At 37.2% G+C, this 25,301-nt stretch overlaps 1 protein-coding gene across 1 annotated transcript; it reads right to left on the reverse strand.

The window, feature by feature from the left end:
- Positions 1-6,466: 6,466 nt before the first annotated feature.
- LOC129233140 (guanylate cyclase 32E-like) lies at positions 6,467-25,095 on the reverse strand (the record flags this gene model as incomplete). Its single annotated transcript, XM_054867203.1, has 3 exons — positions 24,928-25,095; positions 23,446-23,694; positions 6,467-6,767 (listed from the first exon to the last, which is right to left on the reverse strand). Coding segments are annotated over exons 1-3 (718 nt in total), but the record flags the coding sequence as incomplete, so codon positions are not given.
- Between the last annotated feature and the right edge of the window lie 206 nt (positions 25,096-25,301).

The raw sequence follows: 25,301 nt of genomic DNA on the forward strand, positions 1-25,301 counted from the left end.
GAAGGCTCAATTTTTGGTAATGTGTAACCTTTCAAGCAATTTCCCTGAAAGCATACAGAATACTCTGGTGTATCCTTACGCAGAAATGAGTGAGATGCTACGCTAATAATTATTGCGCATTACTTGTTAAAAAGCATAAACTTGATAAATCGTCCAAGAAAGTCAGATGAAGGCTCAACTTTTGGTAATGTGTAGCCTTTCAAGCAATTTCTCTGTGAGCATACAGAATACTTTGGTGTAACCTTACTTATAAATGAGTGAGATGCTACGCTAATAATTATTGTACATTACTTGTTAAAAAGCATAGACTTGATAAATCGTCCAAGAAAGTCAGATGAAGGCTCAATTTTTGGTAATGTGTAACCTTTCAAGCAATTTCTCTGTAAGCATACAGAATACTTTGGTGTAACCTTACTTATAAATGAGTGAGATGCTACGCCATTAATTATTGTACATTACTTGTTAAAAAGCATAAACTTGATAAATCGTCCAAGAAAGTCAGATGAAGGCTCAATTTTTGGTAATGTGTAACCTTTCAAGCAATTTCTCTGTAAGCGTACAGAATACTCTGGTGTATCCTTACGCAGAAATGAGTGAGATGCTACGCTAATAATTATTGTACATTACTTGTTAAAAAGCATAAACTTGATAAATCGTCCAAGAAAGTCAGATGAAGGCTCAACTTTTGGTAATGTGTAAGCTTTCAAGAAATTTCTCTGTAAGCATACAGAATACTCTGGTGTATCTTTACGCAGAAATGAGTGAGATGCTACGCTAATAACTATTGTACATTACTTGTTAAAAAGCATAAACTTGATAAATCGTCCAAGAAAGTCAGATGAAGGCTCAACTTTTGGTAATGTGTAACCTTTCAAGCAATTTCTCTGTAAGCATACAGAATACTCTGGTGTATCCTTACGCAGAAATGAGTGAGATGCTACTCTAATAATTATTGTACATTACTTGTTAAAAAGCATAAACTTGATAAATCGTCCAAGAAAGTCAGATGAAGGCTCAACTTTTGGTAATGTGTAAGCTTTCAAGAAATTTCTCTGTAATTATACAGAATACTCTGGTGTATCCTTACGCAGAAATGAGTGAGATGCTACGCTAATAATTATTGTACATTACTTGTTAAAAAGCATAAACTTGATAAATCGTCCAAGAAAGTCAGATGAAGGCTCAATTTTTGGGAATGTGTAACCTTTCAAGCAATTTCTCTGTAAGCATACAGAATACTCTGGTGTATCCTTACGCAGAAATGAGTGAGATGCTACGCTAATAATTATTGTACATTACTTGTTAAAAAGCATAAACTTGATAAATCGTCCAAGAAAGTCAGATGAAGGCTCAATTTTTGGTAATGTGTAACCTTTCAAGCAATTTCTCTGTAAGCATACGGAATAATCTGGTGTATCCTTACGCAGAAATGAGTGAGATGCTACGCTAATAATTATTGCACATTACTTGTTAAAAAGCATAAACTTGATAAATCGTCCAAGAAAGTCAGATGAAGGCTCAACTTTTGGTAATGTGTAACCTTTCAAGCAATTTCTCTTTAAGCATACAGAATACTTTGGTGTAACCTTACTTATAAATGAGTGAGATGCTACGCTAATAATTATTGACATTACTTGTTAAAAAGCATAAACTTGATAAATCGTCCAAGAAAGTCAGATGAAGGCTCAATTTTTGGGAATGTGTAACCTTTCAAGCAATTTCTCTGTAAGCATACAGAATACTTTGGTGTAACCTTACTTATAAATGAGTGAGATGCTACGCCAATAATTATTGTACATTACTTGTTAAAAAGCATAAACTTGATAAATCGTCCAAGAAAGTCAGATGAAGGCTCAATTTTTGGTAATGTGTAACCTTTCAAGCAATTTCTCTGTAAGCATACAGAATACTCTGGTGTATCCTTACGCAGAAATGAGTGAGATGCTACGCTAATAATTATTGTACATTACTTGTTAAAAAGCATAAACTTGATAAATCGTCCAAGAAAGTCAGATGAAGGCTCAATTTTTGGTAATGTGTAATCTTTCAAGCAATTTCTCTGTAAGCATACAGAATACTTTGGTGTTACCTTACGCAGAAATGAGTGAGATGCTACGCTAATAATTATTGTACATTACTTGTTAAAAAGCATAGACTTTATAAATCGTCCAAGAAAGTCAGATGAAGGCTCAATTTTTGGTAATGTGTAACCTTTCAAGCAATTTCTCTGTAAGCATACAGAATACTTTGGTGTAACCTTACTTATAAATGAGTGAGATGCTACGCCATAATAATTATTGTACATTACTTGTTAAAAAGCATAAACTTGATAAATCGTCCAAGAAAGTCAGATGAAGGCTCAATTTTTGGTAATGTGTAACCTTTCAAGCAATTTTTCTGTAAGCATACAGAATACTCTGGTAATGTGTAACCTTTCAAGCAATTTCTCTGTAAGCATTACTTTGGTGCTTATAAAGAAATGAGTACATTACTTGTTAAAAAGCATAAACTTGATAAATCGTCCAAGAAACGCTAATAATTCAAGCAATTTTTCTGTAAGCATACAGAATACTCTGGTGTATTACAGAAATGAGTTGTACGCTAATAATTATTGTACATTACTTGTTAAAAAGCATAAACTTGATAAATCGTCCAAGAAAGTCAGATGAAGGCTCAATTTTTGGTAATGTGTAATCTTTCAAGCAATTTCTCTGTAAGCATACAGAATACTTTGGTGTTACCTTACGCAGAAATGAGTGAGATGCTACGCTAATAATTATTGTACATTACTTGTTAAAAAGCATAGACTTTATAAATCGTCCAAGAAAGTCAGATGAAGGCTCAATTTTTGGTAATGTGTAACCTTTCAAGCAATTTCTCTGTAAGCATACAGAATACTTTGGTGTAACCTCACTTATAAATGAGTGAGATGCTACGCCATTAATTATTGTACATTACTTGTTAAAAAGCATAAACTTGATAAATCGTCCAAGAAAGTCAGATGAAGGCTCAATTTTTGGTAATGTGTAACCTTTCAAGCAATTTCTCTTTAAGCGTACAGAATACTCTGGTGTATCCTTACGCAGAAATGAGTGAGATGCTACGGTAATAATTATTGTACATTACTTGTTAAAAAGCATAAACTTGATAAATCGTCCAAGAAAGTCAGATGAAGGCTCAATTTTTGGTAATGTGTAACCTTTCAAGCAATTTCTCTGTAAGCATACAGAATACTTTGGTGTAACCTTACTTATAAATGAGTGAGATGCTACGCTAATAATTATTGTACATTACTTGTTAAAAAGCATAGACTTGATAAATCGTCCAAGAAAGTCAGATGAAGGCTCAATTTTTGGTAATGTGTAACCTTTCAAGCAATTTCTCTGTAAGCATACAGAATACTTTGTTGTAACCTTACTTATAAATGAGTGAGATGCTACGCCAATAATTATTGTACATTACTTTTTAAAAAGCATAAACTTGATAAATCGTCCAAGAAAGTGAGATGAAGGCTCAATTTTTGGTAATGTGTAACCTTTCAAGCAATTTCTCTGTAAGCATACAGAATACTCTGGTGTATCCTTACGCAGAAATGAGTGAGATGCTACGCTAATAATTATTGCGCATTACTTGTTAAAAAGCATAAACTTGATAAATCGTCCAAGAAAGTCAGATGAAGGCTCAACTTTTGGTAATGTGTAACCTTTCAAGCAATTTCTCTGTGAGCATACAGAATACTTTGGTGTAACCTTACTTATAAATGAGTGAGATGCTACGCTAATAATTATTGTACATTACTTGTTAAAAAGCATAGACTTGATAAATCGTCCAAGAAAGTCAGATGAAGGCTCAATTTTTGGTAATGTGTAACCTTTCAAGCAATTTCTCTGTAAGCATACAGAATACTTTGGTGTAACCTTACTTATAAATGAGTGAGATGCTACGCCATTAATTATTGTACATTACTTGTTAAAAAGCATAAACTTGATAAATCGTCCAAGAAAGTCAGATGAAGGCTCAATTTTTGGTAATGTGTAACCTTTCAAGCAATTTCTCTGTAAGCGTACAGAATACTCTGGTGTATCCTTACGCAGAAATGAGTGAGATGCTACGCTAATAATTATTGTACATTACTTGTTAAAAAGCATAAACTTGATAAATCGTCCAAGAAAGTCAGATGAAGGCTCAATTTTTGGTAATGTGTAACCTTTCAAGCAATTTCTCTGCAAGCATACAGAATACTTTGGTGTAACCTTACTTATAAATGAGTGAGATGCTACGCTAATAATTATTGTACATTACTTGTTAAAAAGCATAAACTTGATAAATCGTCCAAGAAAGTCAGATGAAGGCTCAACTTTTGGTAATGTGTAACCTTTCAAGCAATTTCTCTGTAAGCATACAGAATACTCTGGTGTATCCTTACGCAGAAATGAGTGAGATGCTACGCTAATAATTATTGTACATTACTTGTTAAAAAGCATAAACTTGATAAATCGTCCAAGAAAGTCAGATGAAGGCTCAATTTTTGGTAATGTGTAATCTTTCAAGCAATTTCTCTGTAAGCATACAGAATACTTTGGTGTTACCTTACGCAGAAATGAGTGAGATGCTACGCTAATAATTATTGTACATTACTTGTTAAAATTCATAGACTTTATAAATCGTCCAAGAAAGTCAGATGAAGGCTCAATTTTTGGTAATGTGTAACCTTTCAAGCAATTTCTCTGTAAGCATACAGAATACTTTGGTGTAACCTTACTTATAAATGAGTGAGATGCTACGCCATTAATTATTGTACATTACTTGTTAAAAAGCATAAACTTGATAAATCGTCCAAGAAAGTCAGATGAAGGCTCAATTTTTGGTAATGTGTAACCTTTCAAGCAATTTCTCTGTAAGCGTACAGAATAGTCTGGTGTATCCTTACGCAGAAATGAGTGAGATGCTACGCTAATAATTATTGTACATTACTTGTTAAAAAGCATAAACTTGATAAATCGTCCAAGAAAGTCAGATGAAGGCTCAACTTTTGGTAATGTGTAACCTTTCAAGCAATTTCTCTGTAAGCATACAGAATACTTTGGTGTTACCTTACGCAGAAATGAGTGAGATGCTACTCTAATAATTATGGTACATTACTTGTTAAAAAGCATAAACTTGATAAACCGTCCAAGAAAGTCAAATGAAAGCTCAATTTTTGGTGAGGTGTAATCTTTCAAGCAATTTCTCTGTAAGCATAATAATCTGGTGTAACTTTACGCAGAAATGAGTGAGGCGTTACGCTATAGTTACATTATCATGATATAACCTTCTACAAACGATGTGCAACTTAACATCAGTTATATCAGTTAAGTTACTCCAAAGTAGTGAAGGCAGCTAAGCTACTACCGATTTTATGGAGTAACACAAAATTTTTTATCCAATGAAAAAATTAAATTAGCAGTTGGATTTCCTACCACATGTTTTATGAAAAATTTCTCGCGATCTCAGACTTTTAAAAAATGTTGCATTCATTAACTTTGTATAGATTATTTTTTAAACAAAACATTGTAAAGTGGGCCAACATGACCAATGCCCAGGGTGCATTAGATCGCTTTGGTCAATACGCCTGAGTCAAATAAGCTCTTAAGGGATTTTTAAGGGATGGGTGCTGTCGATTTTCTGCACCTCGAAAATTTACGATTGGTCACTTGGATCCCGGGCTCCGAACTCGCGAGATAAGACGCCAACGCCTTACCACTACGACATAAGACGACAAAAAAAAATTACATTAATTTGAATTTTTGGCATCTTGAATTCAAATTATGTTTTTCGCAATCACGAGCGCGTGTATGTATGAATGCGCGTGTGTGTTTGTGCAGGCGCATGTGTTTGGGTGCGTGTGTGTGTGTGTGTGTGTATATGTATGCATGTGTGTGCGTGATGTGCATGCAGTGCTGTGTGTGTACGCGCGCACGTGTGTAGGCCTTCGTGTGTGTGTATGTAGGCATATGTGTTTGTGTCTGTGTGCAGGCATGAGTGTGTGTATGTGTTTGTGTGTGTGTGTAGGAGTGTGTGTTTGTGTCTGTGCGCAGGCATGAGTGTGTGTGTTTGTATGTATGCATGTGTGTGCGTGGTGTGCATGCAGTGCTGTGTGTGTACGCGCGTGTGTGTGTAGGCCTTCGTGTGTGTGTATGTGGGCATATGTATTTGTGTCTGTGTGCAGGCATGAGTGTGTAAATGTGTATGTGTGTGTGTGTAGGAGTGTGTGTTTGTGTCTGTGCGCAGGCATGAGTGTATGTATGTGTGTGTAGGATATGGACGCAACCTGGAGACGGCTTTCGCAAGAGGAGCAGCATCGTGAGACCGGCCGACGCGTGCTGGCAGAGGGAGGTGGCGGGAAAATAAAATCATAGGAATTCAAAACAGTCAAATAAGAACAATAAGCAATCGTGTTTGCTCAAAAAAAAAGTCAAGATCTTACCTCTCGTTTGCCTGTAGGTATCCCTGATAATGTTTCTAAGAGTCCTGTTATCCTTAGTGAGATAATCCCCAGGAAGGTAAAACGTCTTGGCGATGTCTATCCGATGTGCCAAGGCCAGCTTGACCAGCGCATCCGCCACTTGCTTGTGGGACGGGTCATCGGCGACCAGCAGGATGACGCTCGTCCACATGTAGTGCTTCAGGAGGGATATGATGGACGTGGACATTTTGGAGCTCGGAGGGAGCGTGCGCGCGAATGTGGTGAAGATGGATTTGTTGGAGACCTTGCTGTCTGAGCATTTCTGAAAATATGAAGAAAAATCAGAATTTGAATGCTACATACATTGTAAGAAAATTTCGAAATGTCTCAGATTATTTCCAGGCAGCGTTCCAGTATTTTCTCGGGTTTATACCAGTTTCTCGGAAAAAAACAAGCATACTGTCTGACCATCGTTTTCGTGGAAAAGGCTAATATCCGGTTTATAGGCAGAAATGGACGTATCTGTTACTTTATAGGGATGTTAGTTGGTTAGATTCAGATGTGCACTTTTGCCTCTCTATTATTTAGACTTTTGTTTTGTAAAAATGAAAGCTTGCTCACAGCAACACTTTTTAAATCTAAAGTACTGTCCAACCACGGATTGCATGGAATTTTTAAATGTCCAGAAAAGACGAATCTATGTGAATGAGGGGGAAAAGTAAAAATTTGATGCGCGTATTCCATTCATTTGAATGAGACTCTGCTTTGCAAAAGCTGACATCGGTAAAAAATAATAGATTCCTCGATTTCCGGCTGTAAAACAGATGATTGTCTTTCCATACAATCCGTGGTCAGACAGTATATTCGATCTATATTCTCACGGCAAAAATTAATTGATTTATTTATTCACAACAAAGTTTTGAGCTTACCATTTCGCTTTCACGTTCCTGAACGAAATGCAAATATTTTATTTTCTTTTTGTTGTTTCCATGGTAACTATTTTTGTTTCCTCTTATTTTATTTTAGAGAATACAATAAATGAATAAGGCATTAGTGACATTATAAAACGCGTGCATCAAATCCCATCGTTATTTTCCCTTCTCCCCTGCTAGATTCATTCAGATGGAATCGTCTTTACTTGGAAGATTGCCGAATTACATACAATCAGTGGTCAAACAGTATTTGTGAAAAGTTTCATAAATACAGGCCTCTCAATCTTGTGAAAAACAATAATAGATACCAGTGTGAAGACATACTCAGCTCCTTCATAGATGTTTCGCCTTCAGCTTTCCGTACGGTCCTTCCAGATTGACAGAATCCTAAACAAGGGCGAAATGCTGTCTATAGATAAAGTAGCTCTGCAGGCAAATAAGCTGTTATGTATTTGCTCGCAATTCTGCTTTAGCCTCGGTCATAATTGCTTTAGAAGCTTTCCTGGCAAATCAGGAAGGTGCTAAGCTATTACTATAAAAGTATCTTAAGTTTTTTTGGAAAGTAGATGATTTATCCCGGAAACAGGACTGTCTTTTAGAAAGATTCCAGGTTATTTTCCAGTTACTGACTTTTAGCGGAAAGTTTTCCTGTTTTCTTTGCCAGATATTGTTGCTGGAAAGAATTGGGCACACTAGCAGTTCATCTTTTTTCTAGGAACGTTCTTGTATTTTTTGTGCTGCGTAACAACTTCGTAACCACAGAGGAAGTATCCAGGAATTATTTCATTTTGAGTTAGCTAGAAAAGATCTGAGAAGACCGGTTATTGTGAGGCTCTGCGAAGTTGAGCTACGACTCTGACGATATTTACCTCTCTTTCGGTAAAGAGGGTGGGGTAATTGGCGCTAAGTTGGGTAGAGGAACTTTCTTAGTAGTTTTTCTAAAATATTCCAACTAAACTCTGAGCCATGTTTACCTCTCTTTTGGTAAATGGGGGGGGGGGGGGTAATTGGTGCTAAGTTGGGTTGATAAACTTTCTTAGTAGTTTTTCTAAAATATTCCAACTAAAATCCAAGTCAATAACACGTCTATTTTTCACTAAACTCCCCTAAAACAGGTAAACATGGTCAAGGTCACAGCTCAACTAACCAGAGCTGCACTATACTTGCTTTTGCGTCACGTGACAGTTCTTCGTGACTCCTTGACGTGGTATTATTGGCGGTTTTAGGTTGTTATTGACTTAATTGTGCGATCTCCAGTCCTGCAAAGAACTTCCAGTCAAAAAAAGGGGGGATAAATGGCAATCTAACTTCCTTGAAATTCGGAGGGGGAGCAAAACATCGCGTGACAATTTTAAAAAAAATGCCTCACGTTGGTGATTGGGATGCAACCCTTTGAAATCGCTGTCAGATGTTCGGTCTAAGAGTGTGACGCTCAGAAATGTGAGAACACAAAATAAATTGATGGGTAACTTTGTCAAGCTTTTGAGTGTAAGCAGCAAGAGTACATTTAAGTTCACAACGTATTTTTAGCACTCATATACTCATATCTCTTCACATGAAGAACCACTGCAGGGGTACTATTTGGATGTTTCTGCCACTAGAAATTACATGCTTGCATGATTTGGAACGCAAACGCGTATTAACCGCATGTCTGTGTTAAAAATCACGTCCTTGGGGGTAGAATGGGGTGGTTTCTTCAGTCAAAAGTGCTACTTTTAGTCATTGAAATGAATAGAATGAGCAAAAAAAATTACATGGACACAGAAAATACTTTCATTTCCCCAACAGGTTTTCTTAATTAATTCTTTTAAATGTCCGATTTTTCAAACAAGGCGTGGCCTTTATGACGTCACAAATGATGCATTTTGGCACATCTTTCTACCACGGTTCCAAGTTATGATAATCAAGCAGCGAATTAAAATTGCGCTCTACGCTTGCTATCAACCCTATCGTTGCCAATACACGTCAGTAAAGATGTGAATTAAATATTTTGTTCTGTGAATGGCAACATTGAATGGCATTTCATCATTTGTGATGTCACACGACAGAAGTGTAAACAATGAAACCGCAGAGATTTAAGTAATTTTTTAAAAAATATTAAACTTAAATAAATTATTTAAAAAATGGTCAGGTCCTATATTTTTAAGCATGCTCTTTCAGAAAAAAATACTTTTAACATTTTGGAAACGACCCCATTATGAAATTGGCACAAGGCTAGGAGAAGAATTCTTTTCTTTTTTCACTGCATTCAAAAAGTTTATTAACGCATACAAATTTGACATAAGAGTTGTATGAAATATTCTGTTCCTATCACTTTAGCCAAAATATCAATTCAAAAATTTTCACAAGTTTTTAATGATATTTGTAAAGACGTTTTATAAACTTTAACATCACTAAATATATTAACATTTGTTTCCGCAGAATAAGTTAAAAGCATAGTTTACTATCCAAACCATTTTATTAATTTTCAACGTTTTTCTTGACTTTGACGCTAATCCGCAATAAAATAATAGTTTAAAAAACTAAAAAAACACGATTTCGTAGAAAAATGAACTAAAAAGTGAAAATTAATCTTTGGATGATAGTAGTTGACCAATCACTTACTTTTAATGTAATACAAAAAAGCGTGGGGTGCTGTCTATTTACATTTTCGCTTGGACAACAAATGGAATAAATTCAAGACAACTGATAAGAAGACCCCCACGCTTTTTTGTATTACATTAAAATTAAGTGATTGGTAACTACTATCATCCAAAGATTATTTTTCACTTTTTAGTTCATTTTGCTACGAAAGCGTGTTTTTTTAGTTTTTTAAACTATTATTTTATTTTTCTGTTTTTTAGTCAGATGTTGGAGAATTATCAGGAGACGAAATTATTTATAAAACGAGTGCGAGGTAATATTTTAAAGTTAAGACAAGGGCAACTCGATGGGAAGCTACTGTGAGTCATCGATGTATGTTTGCGGAAATCATATTTATATTACTTTGAAAATTTGAGATGCATTTGAATAAAAGTTTTGTTCAACAATGGTGATCAGCAACGAATTTCCAATTGAAGGCTCACCTAAATTTTGGCATGAAATTAGTTAAAAACAATTATATTTCATGTTCTAATTACCTTGAAACATTGGAAAAAATTTTGTCTGATGCAGAAAAATTAAAGGTTTTTGTAGATATTTTTAAATAATTTTTGCGAGCGTTTTTGAATGTATTTTTTTTAAATTTTTCCTTTTTCACATTGTTGGATTTATGCCAAAATATTGATTAAAATTGGAGGAAACTAACAACTAAAAGCGTTAATTAATTAAGTTGATTATAGAATATTGCATTTTCATCGGGTCTGAGGTCGCGTGCCAAATTTCAAAAGAATCCGATCGCAGGAAGTGGGCGAAATTTGAGCTGCAAGATTCCGTTACAAGATACATACATACATACAGGTGAAGCTAATAAAAGCGTGTTAAAAAAACTGTCACCTTAACCAGTCAACTTCTGTTTTCATTCAGAGTTTTTTATGGAAAGAGAGCGAATGTTCTGCAAAGAAGGTCTAACTTCAATTGAGCACATAAATCTTTGTTTGAGAATATCAAGAAAGTAGCTTTCTCAAAACATTAAGCTCTGACCCTACTTATTTATTTTTAAGATTTTTTAAATCACAAATAGTACGTATTATTACTGTTTTTGTACTCAAATTTGATATACCTAAACATTTCCTAGCGCTTTATTACCTCATTTTTGACCCTACCCCTCAATTTCAAAGAAAAGTTAGTTCTTTAGCTAGATCAGAATAAATAAAAAACCTCGCCTGTATTTAAAGCATAAATAACTAAAATAAACTTATCATTCCATGGTACAATAAATACTTTTCGTTTCACATAAAAAAAATATCAGTACATTTATAACGCTTCCGAGAATTCTTTTGAATTAAAAAAAATAGTTAGAAAGCTATTAAGAGAAAAAAAAGGGCGTTATTAAATATGCCTAGGGATTTGTCACTTTTTTGGTTTCAAATATATTACTTATTCGCCGAAAAATGTCAAATCCTCTTAGAAACCAAATCTTTTGTACTATTTCGTTATTTTATTTTCGTAGAAGAGGAACAAAGAAACACAACAAAGGATACAAATCAGTCAGAAACCTCAAAAACTACTGCCTTTGTGTTCAAAAATTGAATACAAATTTTTTCTAGCGCTGTGCTATACCTTATTTTTGTTACTAACAATAAATTTCAAAGAAGATTTTGCTCTTTAGCTTGCTCAGAATAAATACAAAATTTCATCTGTGTTTAAAGTATAAATAAAAAAATAAACTTATCATCCCATCATACGAAAAATATTTTTTGTTTCATATCAAAAGATATTAGTACATTTCTAATACGACAGATATATTTTCTTTACTAATAATAAAGCTGAAAGTCTCTCTGTCCGGATCTCTGTCTGTTAGGATCTCTGTGACGTGCATAGCGCGTAGACCGTTCGCCCGATTTTCATGAAATTTGGCACAAAGTTAGTTTGTAGCATGGGGACGTGCACCTCGAAGCGATTTTTTGAAAATTCGATGTGGTTCTTTTTCTATTCCAATTTTAAGAACAAAATTATCATAAGATGGACGAGTAAATTATGAAATTATCATAACGTGGAACCGTAACATGGGTACAAGTCAATTGGCGGAAAAATTCACCGCACATTATTTGTAAATATACAGGCGAATTAAAAGACCTTTTAATTTTTCTATTGCGGGTAATGCCGTGCGGGTATCACTAGTTTTAAATAAAAAAATGTTAGCGATTGAGACAAAAAAAAAAAAAAACACTTTTCAATATACTAAGGGATTCGTCATTTTTCTCGTAAAAAGCATCTTCCCTCTTCGTCGAAAAGTGTCAATTCTCTACGACACCAAACCTTTTTATTTCGTAATTTTATTAGCACAAGGGGGAAAACGAAACACAACAATGTATACAAATCAGCTAGAAACCTCAAAAAACACCAATCTCCGGGTTTATCTCATCTCTCTGCCTGATTTCGAAAGCTCTTCGTCAAGCAAGAACTTCGGGAGAAATATCCGTTTCCAGGAAAAAGAAAACCGGAGAACCCATTTCGCAAGGTTGATGGCTCTTAAAAGGGTCAACAGGATCGTGAATGATTGGATGCTGTCAAGGGGATGGACTGTACTTTTGACGTATCGGCGAAGGTGCTTAGCTCCAGACCACTGTCTCGTGTCAATATTGCTGTTTCTAGAGCTAGACGTGTAATTTTCGATATGTGAGGGGAGATTTAGACTGGCATGTGACGTAATCTTATCGCATGTGTGGAACTGCTCTGAAAATTGTCAGTAAAGATTTTACTGAAATTCTAAGACCGTTTTTCACTTCTCATTATTTTGTAAGCATTTTTGTCTATGACTCGTTGGTTCTCTATTTTTGGAGTGAAACGTTTTATGCTAATGCTTTGCTTTGAAGTTCTGATCGGCAACTTTTTGTGACCTGACGTAGTTGTTTTTTAATTGTAACCAAAAACAATGATAGATAAATTAAAAATTAATTTGAATTTTGACATCTGGAATTCAAATTATGTTGTGACGTCGTGAGTCACAGATGTAAAGATTAACAATTCCAATCTTTTCATTAAATCAAGTCACACCACGAACAAGGAAGGACTAAACCCCTTTTTAAAATTAACGAAAAAAAAATTTATTTACAGAAAAATAAAATAAAAATCGTTACATTGATGGGGTTACAAATTCAGGCAAACACAGTTGCCTCCGTGGTGGTCACAAAAAAAAAATCACGGTTTCCAACGAAAACCGGAGAATGCCTAAGGGCACCTGTTTCTCTCAAGTCCTAGAGCAATCTGCTTTCCAAAAGTGTGGATCGAGGTCTTTTTCGAAGAAACGGGGCTTGTCCACTAAGCCCCCTTAAAATATCCCATTGGTGGAAACTTGGTGACGAACACTGCTACGTTGTTTTTGTAGAAGAAACCAAGGCCCGGATTCGTTGGTCGACCGGCGCCTCATTAACATGGAGCACACCTCCCCGTCTGCGGTTTTTCGGCAACGACAAAGTCGGACACCGTCCAGGGCTGTCAGGCAAACTCGTCACACCTGGTTTTAAAACTGTCCGAAGTGGTGCCAGACAGTCTAGTCCTTTATTTAGAAGCGGTATTCCAACAAAGGCACAAAGGCGTAGAAGAAATGGCTGTCTATGTCTCGTCAACACAGAGCTCAATCGGCTGCCTGAAGAGATTGTTTTCACGAAGCGGACTCGCGGCATTCAAAACGGGCACATATCTGAGGATGCCACAGCTCCTCCCCCCTTAGGAAGGAAATTTCGTTGTGCAACCACATCAAATTTCAAGTGACATTATCGTCCAAAACACATTTAGGAAAACGAGGGTGTCCCAGGTCAGTGAACTAGACTCCCGAAAAGGCAGCCTCAGTTTAACCGAACACATTCAGAAAAAAACAAAGACACCCTACCCGTGAACCATCATCAGGTTCTCATGACCTAAAATTCTTTCCTATTTTGTTCGTCATTGCCAAAATTTTCAAACTAACCTGCGCTACATTAATCAGTTTGGAAATGCACCATACTCCTTTATGATTTTCATGACGTCCAAAACTTTTAAAGTTCTTAATAGTCATCCGAAAAATTTAGTAACACAAACTCTCGAGCATAAAATCCCCAAAAATATTTAACACAAATAATTGATCAAGTACTTCTTCGACCAAAACAAAAAAAATACCTATATAAATACCAAATCCAAATAAATTGCGATAAATGGAAATTAAATAACCCAAAAAGGTATGTTAATTTACCAGAATTTTTTTTTTACAAATAGCCTCGGGGCCCGTTATGGTTCCTGTCTGCTCAAACCGTCGGCGTTACCATTTCTTTTCCCCGATTTGTGTTCAATTTCGAAATTGAACTGTTGTAGACATAAAGCCCAACGAGTAAGTCTGGCATTCGTTCCCATCATTTTTTAAGGTATGTGATAGGGGAATGATCGGTTTTTACACGGAAAAATTGGCCGTTTAAATAGTGAGCTAGTTTCTTTAACCCATAAACTATAGCGGCTAACTCCTTTTCGATAACACTGTAATTTTTTTCAGCTTTCGAGAACTTTTTACTGAGATATAGAACTGGATGTTCTTCCCCATTATGCATCTGAGCTAGTACAATCCCCATTCCACTCTCACTTGCATCAGTTTGGAGAATGAACTCTTTCGAAAAGTCAGGGGCATAAAGAATAGGGCTCTTTAGTAAACTTCCCTTTAAAGCACGGAACGCCTCCTCGCATTCATCCGTCCACACTACCTTTTCTTTTCTGATCCTTCCTTTCAATGCGCTTGTTAAGGGGGCTGCTACCTCGGAAAAGTTCGGAATGTATCTGCCGTAATACCCTACCAATCCTAAGAATGACCGTATTAACGTTTTAGTCGTGGGGGTTGGAAAATCTTGCACGGCTTTTAACTTCGCCTCGCTCGGAGATCTCTTCCCAGAACCGACATCATGCCCCAAAAACCGGACACTATCTTGTGCGAAACGACACTTAGAAGGTTTTACTGTTAATTTTGCGTCACCCAATCGCTCCAGCACTTTGTCCACATCGATCACATGCTGTTCCCAACTTTGCGAATATATGGCTATATCATCAATGTAGGGTGCCGTAAAATGTTCAAAGCCATTCAAAACTTGCGCTAAAAGTTTTACAAAGTAATACGGAGCGTTGAGTAAACCGAACATCATATTCTTTGGGCGATACGTCCCAAAGGGCGTGACAAAAGCCGCGTAACGGCTTGCTCTTTCGGTCAGGGGTATCTGAAAATATCCCTTTGTTAAATCCATCAGCGTTATGTAAGGCGCTGCGCTCACCCGCTCAACTACTTCCTCAATGTTTGGTAAGGGGAAAAACTCAGTGCGCGTAATTGCATTCAACTTACGATAATCTACGCAAGGGCGGGGGTCTTTCCCAGGCACCTCCACTGAAATTAAGGGGCTAGTATAGTCGGACTGCCCGATTTCTACAATTCCCAGATCTAAAAGTCTTTTTATTTCCTCACGCACTATTTCAGTTTGCCGTGGGGACATTCTATAGGGTCGCGATCTCACGGGGTCGGCGCTGGTCAGCTCAATGTCCATCGTGACCAATTTAGTACACCCAGGGTCTGAAGAAAACACTCTTTTATGTTTCTGAAGTACTTTCCCTAATTGATCTATTTGTTTTTCCGACACGCGTTTTTCCAAATTGCTAGCCCGCAACATCTCGTGTAAATCAAAATATGTAGGGTCAGGCAAGGGAAAAGGAATCTCAGCTTCTTGCTCGACATCTTCCCCCTCCTCCTCTATTATTAAATTTACTCGTTCGGGGCGCTTATGATAAGGTTTAAGTAAATTTACGTGATAAATGGTGCATTTGTCCCTCCTCTCAGGGACGTCGACCACATAGTTAGTTTCCGAGATTTTGCTCGTAACCACTCCTGGACCTATCCAGTTCACTGCCATTTTGTTAGCTTTATTTGTCGACAATACTAACACCTGCTCGCCCACCTTAAATTGCCTCTTCACAGCGTTCTTGTCATACCAAGCTTTTCTTCGTAACTGCATTTCACTCATTTTTTTACTGTCAAATCCTGACATCTCTTTAAACGGTTGGTCAAATTTAGTATGTATTCTACCACATTTGGGTCAGATTCTTCTGGCACCATCCAATTCTCGTAGAGCAAGGTTTGGGGTGTCCTCAAATTTTTTCCATGAACGAGCTCGGCGGGGCTAGATCCCGTACTCTCATGATTTACCGTCCGAAGGGCAAACAAAGCCAACGACAAATTCTTCTCCCAATCTTCTCCCGACTCCACGCATAATGCTTTTATTATTCGTTTAATGGATGAATGAAATCTCTCCACTGGGTTGCTAGAAGGGTGGTAAATGGAGGAGTGCCTAACTTTTATTCCGAATCTTTCGAAAAACTCTGTCGTTAAAACACTAGTGAGCGACCGACCTAGGTCACTTTGTACCTCCCGGGGAAACCCTGTCCTCGAAAACGTGCTCAACAGAGCATCTATCACATTGGGAGACTTAATATTGGCCACCGGTATAGCTTCGGGATACTTCGAGGCCATACAAATGGACGTTATTAGGTATTTATTCCCATTTGTGGATACGGGAAGTGGTCCAACTGCGTCAATATTTACACAGGAAAAAGGTTCCGAAATTATCGGCACAAGTTTCAATGGTGCTTTCTTCCGATCACCTTTCTTTCCTACGCGTTGACAAGCATAACACGCCCTCACATATGACTCAATTTCCGCATAACAATTCGGCCAAAAAAAATGACGCAACACTTTATCCTTCATCTTTGTAGCACCCAAATGGCCTGACGCGCCATCATGACAAAATTTCATAATTTTTTCTGTCAAACTCGATGGTATACAAAGCTGCACCTTTTCCTCTCCCAGCTTCGATCTACTCAGACGGACCAGTTTTCCTTTCATGCATTTAAAATCCTTTCCCTCCCCTTTCGAAACCTCTTCCCACAAGGGCTTTAGAACCGAACCAGGGAGGCTAAAAGAAGGAGCCTCATCTCCTTTGGCAGCGGGGCGAAAAAGTGACCGGATTATTCCATCGCCAATGGTGGCGCTAGTGGTCCATCTCTCGCAGTTCGCTCGCCTGATTTAACCGACCCCGAGTATTCGACTGGGTGGATGCCGGCAGTTAGCTAGTTTGGGGCCATTGATACGAAAAATTTGTTGGAACTCAATAATATCGCGCGGTCAGCACGATGGACCTAAAATTACTTTCTTTCTTATATTTGTTCTAGAATTTAGACATTAATTCTGTGTGTCCTCGATCTTCTTTCTCCTTAGTTCTTTTACTCCAATTAATTTATGCAGTAACTTCGATCAACCCTCTCCCCACCTCCCCCATAAATTTTGCATGATATAAGCTCATTTAAAATTAAATATTTCACAGTAATATGTGCAATAATATTTAGTTTCTTTTTTTGTTTACTTCTGCTGAAAAAGCCGTTTTTCCCCCCTTTTTTTTCTGGTGGATTAATCTTTAAAAACGATAAGAAAAAAAATAATTAATACTTTGAACATTGAAAAAAAACTGCTTTTTCGTTAGTTAATTGTGAACAATTAAAAAAGAATCTTACAAGAAAGTGCTATTTAATTCAAGCGTTAATCTAGTTTATTGCTTATATTTATCAAGCTAAGTTTCGTTTTCACTTACCATAATTACTTGGTTCTTTTATTCCAATATTTGGTTCTGTTACACCGAGTTTCTTTATCCTGCACCACCCCCCACACACACAAATTTCGTGCGATATTAGCTCATATAACTTAATATAGTTCACTGTATTATGTGCACCAATATTTAGTTTCGTTTTTGTTTAATTAATTACTTTTGCTGAAATAACCTTTTTTTTCTTTTTATTTCGTTGGATTTATCTTTAAAAACGATTAGAAAAAATATTAACACTCTGTATATTGAGAAAAAAAAATTGTTTATCGTTAGTTATTAGTGAACAATTACAAATAATGTTACAAGAAAGTGCTATTTATTACAAGCGTTGATCTAGTTTATAGCTTATATTTATCACATTGTGTTTCGTTTTCACTTACCATAGTTACTTTCTTTCTCCTCCTCCCATACATAAATTTCGTGTGATATAAGCTTACATAAAACTTTATGTATTACGTTTAGTTTGAAATTGTTGCTCTGCTCTGGATTTAAGTGAAATTTGAAGAAAAAAAAAAGCAAAACATAAATATTTTGATGAAAATTATAAGTTAAACAGTTCAATCTTAATTTCAATTGAATGCTCTACATGAGTGCGTTATTGAGTTTTTCTACTACAGTGGAGTTTCTATTATTCAAGTTAAGCATATGTGAAATTTAATAAATAAGAAGAAAAAGGACATGGAAATATAACTAGAAGGAAACAAAATTAGTGATTTAAATTCCAAAACTTTAGTTGTTCATTGCTACTCTCTTTCTATTTTTTTAAATGAATAACTTTAAAATCAAGTGTTCTCGCTTACTCTTAAAATTAAATGCATAGTACTCAGAAAAATTATGAAAACCGGATCGTAATTTACGGGTTTTATTGGGAGAAAATGTTTTCAAAAGCCAGCTAAAATCATTTTTAGTTTCATGGCAAATGAGCAGAACAGCCATATCAAAAACAATATACAAAATAGAACACAAAATTGCACAACACATAACAAGAATGAATGCTCGCTAAAGTCGTAGCAGAAATACAAATTAAACACATCGAATGCAAAATATGCCAAAAACCTAGGGTGGAGTAAAGTATTCTATGCTTCTTTGAACAGCTTTCATGGCGAAAGTAGTTTAATACTTCCAAATATACAGGTGATAGTTTTTAAAACACACTTGTTTACAATGCTTCGCTACGAGCGAAAAGATATAAGTAGTGCGAGAGATGATACTCTAGCGGCCTCTGGCGGAAGTGGAATTTTGTTGCCAAACTGCTAACATGGAGATTCGTCTCCTTCCTTTTACTCCCTCAACCGAACACAATTTCTGCTCTTTCTCGAACGATTCCGAATCTATTTCAGCTAACGCTAATCCCTCAAAAGGCTCTATGGGGGGTAAACCGCAAATTTCCTTCCCTTCTTCTTCGCAGGAGGAAAACGCGCTCGCTATCTCCGAATTCCCTAGAGTCCCAGTCCCAGGGTCCAAGTTCTCCTCACGCATACGCTGACGTAAGACGCTCCGAGTCTCTACCATGTTTACAACTTCGTGGGGAGTTGCTTTCAACTGGAAAAACAATTCCGCTGTCCTGTTGCCCAACAGATAAACTTTTGAGTCACCATCAGTGGTCTTAACTGCCGCTTTAGATATCACACAACCTTCTTCTGTTTCTATGCAAACTTTGGCCAATGGCAAACATTTGCATTCTTCGTCCAGCGGTTGTTTTACATAGACATACTCTCCCGTAAAATCTTTTGTCTCGATCCAACTGCGGGGACAGACGTCAATGGAAGCCCCACTGTCTCGGAGAATTCTCCGAACCTCCCCATTTATTTTCCCCGTACTCAGGTAAGGGGCAAAACACTCACTTAATTCTTTAGTGTCACCAATGTGATTAATTTTCTCCCCTTGCGCTCTCTTGAATTCAGGGCAATTGGGTTTTATATGTCTCTTTTGTGAACAAAAATAACAAACAATTTCTTTTCTTTTTTTCGAAATTACTGTTTTTTTCCCATTTGGGGGGCTCTTTCTGATTAGCACTTTCCGATTTAGTATTGCTAGTTTTTGCCGGATCATTTCCTCCTTTCACCCATTTTTCTTTTTTGTGCATTTTGGGGTCGTTTTGTTTTCCCTCCGATTTTTTGAAAGTACGCCGAAGGCTCTCGTAGTGATCTAACCTTTCAGCGAGGTCTGACGCCTTACGGAATTCTTCCCAGGAGTCCAAAAAGTGTTCCCTCACCTCAGCAGGGGTTCTCTTTTTTAACTGCTCCGTGAGCAATAACTCCTTTAACTCCTCGAATGTATTTACCTCCGCGGTTTCTAGCCAATTGTCTAGATAGCTTCTTAATTCGAAGGTGAGATCTGCCCAGGAGGAACCAAACTTCCGATTATGTTCTTCAAACCTAATCCGCAATTCCACAGAATTTAGTTTGAACCTCTTCATTAACAGGCGCTTCATGTGAGGAAAATCGTCGCTTTTCTCAAGGGGTTCCTTCACAATTAGCTCTGCTACTTCCGGGGGCAACAAAGGAATAAGCTGGGAAACCCACCTCTCTTCTTCTATCTCCTCTTTCTTAGCCTGTCTCTCAAAAATTTCAAAAAATAACGAGACATCTAATTGCTTCGGGTCAAATTTTGGAACCAGATGCTTTAAATTTGATCTCCTAGAAGTATCTGTACTCGCTGACCCATTTGAACTCAAGCTAACCGTTTCTGCTGCGGTAGTTAGTTTCAGTTTATCTAGTTCAAATTGTCTTTCTTTGTCTCTTTCCCGACATTCTCTCTCTAGTTTTTCTCTTTCCCGCTCTCTCTCCCTCTCCCTTTCTATCTCTTCTTTTAAAAGTCTCCAAGTCGATTTTGCAAATTCTTCATCATAATCAGTAGCCCCTACAATCGCTTTAACTATGTACCGACGTGTATCTGAGTCAGACGTTTCCACGCCAAACTCCGAGGCTATCTTTCTCAGATTATCTTTTTCGATTTCAAAAAGAAAAGAACCCATTTTGCTTAAATGAGATTTTTAGAGCGTTCCCTTTTTTTTTCACAAGCAAAACTCTATTTATTTCATGCAAAATACACCTAATCACAAAAACAGCATGCACATAAATATCTTCTACAGATCAATTTCAATAGATTTACTTAACCTGAAATCTATATCGTCAAAATAAATCATTAATTAATATGACTTTCCTTTCCAAACTGAAATAGCAAAGATCTGCAAAACAATTCTTTTGCAGTCTAACTCAGAATTTTATTCTCACAAGAAACCTTTAGTCCAATTCTATTTTCGAAAACATTGAAAATTTTTACAAACAATTTTACTCCGCTTAAATTCTCTCAAAACAAACCCACTAAAGCTGCCTCATCGGTAACCAAGAAACAAAGACCGGACTCACCTTTTTCTGCGTCCGTCTTTAACATCAGAGTAATCCAAATCCAATTTGGGGGAATGGCACACACAAAATCTTATAGGTTTCGATCAGCTCTAGGACTACTTTATGTAAAAAGTACTTAAAGTTTTAAAAAGAATTATCTTTCAAAATTGCATAAAAATAGAACGACCAAAAGTAACATGGGTCTGTTTCAATTTCTCTGAAACATAATCGCACCCGCTGCCACCAAATAAGCTGTGACGTCGTGAGTCACAGATGTAAAGATTTACAATTCCAATCTTTTCATTAAATCAAGTCACACCACGAACAAGGAAGGACTAAACCCCTTTTTAAAATTAACGAAAAAAAAAATTTATTTACAGAAAAAAAAAATAAAAATCGTTACATTGATGGGGTTACAAATTCAGGCAAACACAGTTGCCTCCGTGGTGGTCACAAAAAAAAATCACGGTTTCCAACGAAAACCGGAGAATGCCTAAGGGCACCTGTTTCTCTCAAGTCCTAGAGCAATCTGCTTTCCAAAAGTGTGGATCGAGGTCTTTTTCGAAGAAACGGGGCTTGTCCACTAAGCCCCCTTAAAATATCCCATTGGTGGAAACTTGGTGACGAACACTGCTACGTTGTTTTTGTAGAAGAAACCAAGGCCCGGATTCGTTGGTCGACCGGCGCCTCATTAACATGGAGCACACCTCCCCGTCTGCGGTTTTTCGGCAACGACAAAGTCGGACACCGTCCAGGGCTGTCAGGCAAACTCGTCACACCTGGTTTTAAAACTGTCCGAAGTGGTGCCAGACAGTCTAGTCCTTTATTTAGAAGCGGTATTCCAACAAAGGCACAAAGGCGTAGAAGAAATGGCTGTCTATGTCTCGTCAACACAGAGCTCAATCGGCTGCCTGAAGAGATTGTTTTCACGAAGTGGACTCGCGGCATTCAAAACGGGCACATATCTGAGGATGCCACAATGTTTTAAACAATCACGAGTGTGTGTGTGATTGTTTGTGTATGTATGCAGGCATGAATGTGTGGGTATGTGTATGTGTGTGTGTGTGGACCCTGGAGTGTGATATGATAATAAACTGTTTTAATTAAATCTGCACAAATTCATTTCGTTTACATCGCGATGCTAGGTCTACAATGCCTCACGGTGTAGAAATACCGACATCGCCCAGCCCATGAGCATAGATCTAAACTCAATCCACACAATAACTAGTATGTTGTGGCTATCACGAAACTTTCTTCTATATTTTTCTTTCTTTTCTGATCCCTCCCCATGCTTGACGAGTAAGCAATATTCCCCAAAAAAAAACTAGTATGTTGTGGCCATCACGAAACTTTCTTCTGTATTTTTCTTTTTTTTTTCTGATCCCTCCCCATGCTTGACGAGGAAGCAATATTCCCAAGAAAAACAAAATTACACATGCAAAAACTTGACGACCATCCCAATGTCTGAATTATTGCAAAAGCAAAACAAAGAGCGAAAATTGAAAGTTATTTTAAAAGCCTTGCTTGAATTAATTACAAATATTTTATTTGTTAACAAACATAAGATGGCAACAGTTAAGAATTTTAAATCATTGAGATAATATTTCCGATCATTTCCATACAATTAAAATCACGAGAAATACGCAGACGACAATCTATTACGATTTATCTTTCTTATTGTTGCATTAATAAAGCTATTTTTATTCAAAAAAAAAAAAAAAAAAAAACACCTTGGAGCGATTGGTGTCAAAATTGAACCAAAGCCTGTTTACATATGGATTCACATATGTTCCAAATTTCAACCAGAACGTAGCATTACTTCTTGAGATAGGGCACTCACAATGGAAAAAAAGAACGGGCGATTGCGCTACTCCCTTTGCAGCTGTTGACACCAAAATAAAATCAGCTCTTATACCCACTAAGGGCTACTTGCCGATAAATTTTTCTTTCATTCCGTTCATTATTTCTTGAGATACAGCAGTCACAATTGACGACAAAAAACGTTCTATAGCTCAACCCCCGTTTGAGTTATTGACACCAAAATTGAATCAGCACCTGTTCCTGTTGATGGCAACATATGGACCAAATTTTGTTTGATTCCGCCAGTTACTTCCTGAGGAATAGCAAGCACGCGTAACTCATAAAACGTCCCACTGCTCCACCCCTTGGAGGAATTTGCGCCAAAAACCAATGGGCACACGTTCACATAGGGGCACATATGTGAACCAAATTTCGTTCGATTTCATGCGGTAGTTTTTGCTGTAGAGCGGTCACAAAAAACTGGTCACACACAGACGTGACACACATAAACACACACACACAGACAGACATTTTCCAAAAATGGTCGAAATAAGGACTCAGCACACCTCAAAACGTTCGAATCCGTCAAAATTCGAAATTCGAAAATTTGCACGAATCCAATACTTTCTTCTATATATTAGATATAGAAGAAAGTAAAAAGAGGCAAAAGTACTCACATATGATATGATGGGCATGTCCCATGCGGCCGCTACCAGGGCTTCATGTTCGCAGCTCTCGTCGAACCCGATGAAGGCGACAACGCCATCCTCCCTCATGGATGTCATCCGGCGAATGGCCTGGGCGGAATCCGGCGATCCGGAATCGTAGGCTATGAACTGCAGGTTGTGATCCGGTAGGAGCATGGGGTCCTTGTTCACTAGGTCGACGGCCAACGGAACGGCTCCTGCTATTAACTTCCCGAGGTCCTGAAAGAATTATAAGATGCTCTGTAAAAATTCCGAAATGTCACTGATTATTTCCGTGAAACGCATCGGGATTTCACAGTTTTTTTATTAATCTTCTGTAAAAAATCAATTACAGTTGTGAAAAAGTTGCCTGATCTGCTACACGTTGCATGAAAGCAGATTTCTCACTGCTGGGGAAAATAATTTTAGCTACCAGTTTAAAGATTAACTGAACGTATTTATCGAGTGTATCGACTTCAGTTCGATTGCGACCCGTACACTGACTAAGCTCCCAATGAGAGTGAATAAGTCTCTGGATTCCGTTCCTTTGAGATAATGTCAAGCAAGTGATATGCTTGGTACTTTATTGTATTTCTGTCATAGCTTTTGCCGTGGTTGCAATAGTGCTTTTGGAGCTTTCTTGATAAATCAGGAAAGTGCCAAACTGTTATTTTAAACATACTCTTGATAAATCAGAAAGGTGCCAAAGCTATTATTTTAAACCTACCTAAGTTTTCTTGGAAGGTTCTAGAGACATGAGTGGCTTTATCCGGGGTATTTCTGAATTATTCAGGATATTTTCAGGAAGGTTACTGACTTTTAGCAGGAAAAGTTCCTGTTTTTGCAAGATATGTTAATAGCAGACATTGGACACATTAACTGCCCGTTATTTTTAGGAACGTTTCTGAATTGTTGTTACAACGTACAGTCATAGACTAATAATAAGAATAGACCGAGATATGGCAACCCTTTTGCTGCTCATAAATCAAACCATGTGACTGGTGGATATCCTAGCAACAGCGGGCGTTGATCGTAGCAGACGATCAACGCCCGCGAGAAAGCAAAACGTTTACGCCATTACGTTTACGCCAACGCTGACGTAGGAGTTCCAAATGAAATGAAAGTTACTGAAAACTGTGATCAAAAACTAATTACTTATGTCAAAATAATGCATAACTAAAAGAAAAACAGTTTAATCTCTAAACCTGGAAAAAAATTATAATGAAAACACATTACGTCTTAAAATACATGTCGAGTGCCAAACTATAGATGATCCTGCCATCTAGCAACCATGCTGCCAAAGTTTTCGCCAAGCCTCCCACCAGTCACATGATGTATCCATGAACCAATTTTTTCATCAGCAAGTCTGGGAAAGCTCGGTCTACTCTTATTATTAGTCTATGCGTACAGTAACTGACCAAATATTTGTTCGTTGCCAAAGCCAAAAGCGAAAACAAAGCTATTTGCTGTTACCTTGAAACAGCTGAGGAATCCAATGGTGATATTAGGCTTGAATGGATCCAATGAAGACTTCCCAATAGTGATGTTGAGTTGACTCAGATTCACGACGGTGCGATGAGGCTCTGGCTTTGCTCCAGTCAGAGCCACAATCAGACTTGTCACCAAGACCACCAACGCCATGAGGTGTCAGAGACCATTGCAGATGGATAGAATTGTTAAAAGTTCATAGAGGAATATGTGGCACTATTTCAATATATTGACAACATTCTCCAAAAAATGTTGGTTTCTTTTAAAGAAATGCCATTATATATTAAGTAAGGAATTTGTGATAAATCTGAAAAGAAACAAATGTCGTTAAGAAAGAAAGACTCAGTAATAGCATAAAG

Source organism: Uloborus diversus, unplaced genomic scaffold (assembly GCF_026930045.1).
Source record: "Uloborus diversus isolate 005 unplaced genomic scaffold, Udiv.v.3.1 scaffold_182, whole genome shotgun sequence".
Taxonomy (NCBI): domain Eukaryota; kingdom Metazoa; phylum Arthropoda; class Arachnida; order Araneae; family Uloboridae; genus Uloborus; species Uloborus diversus.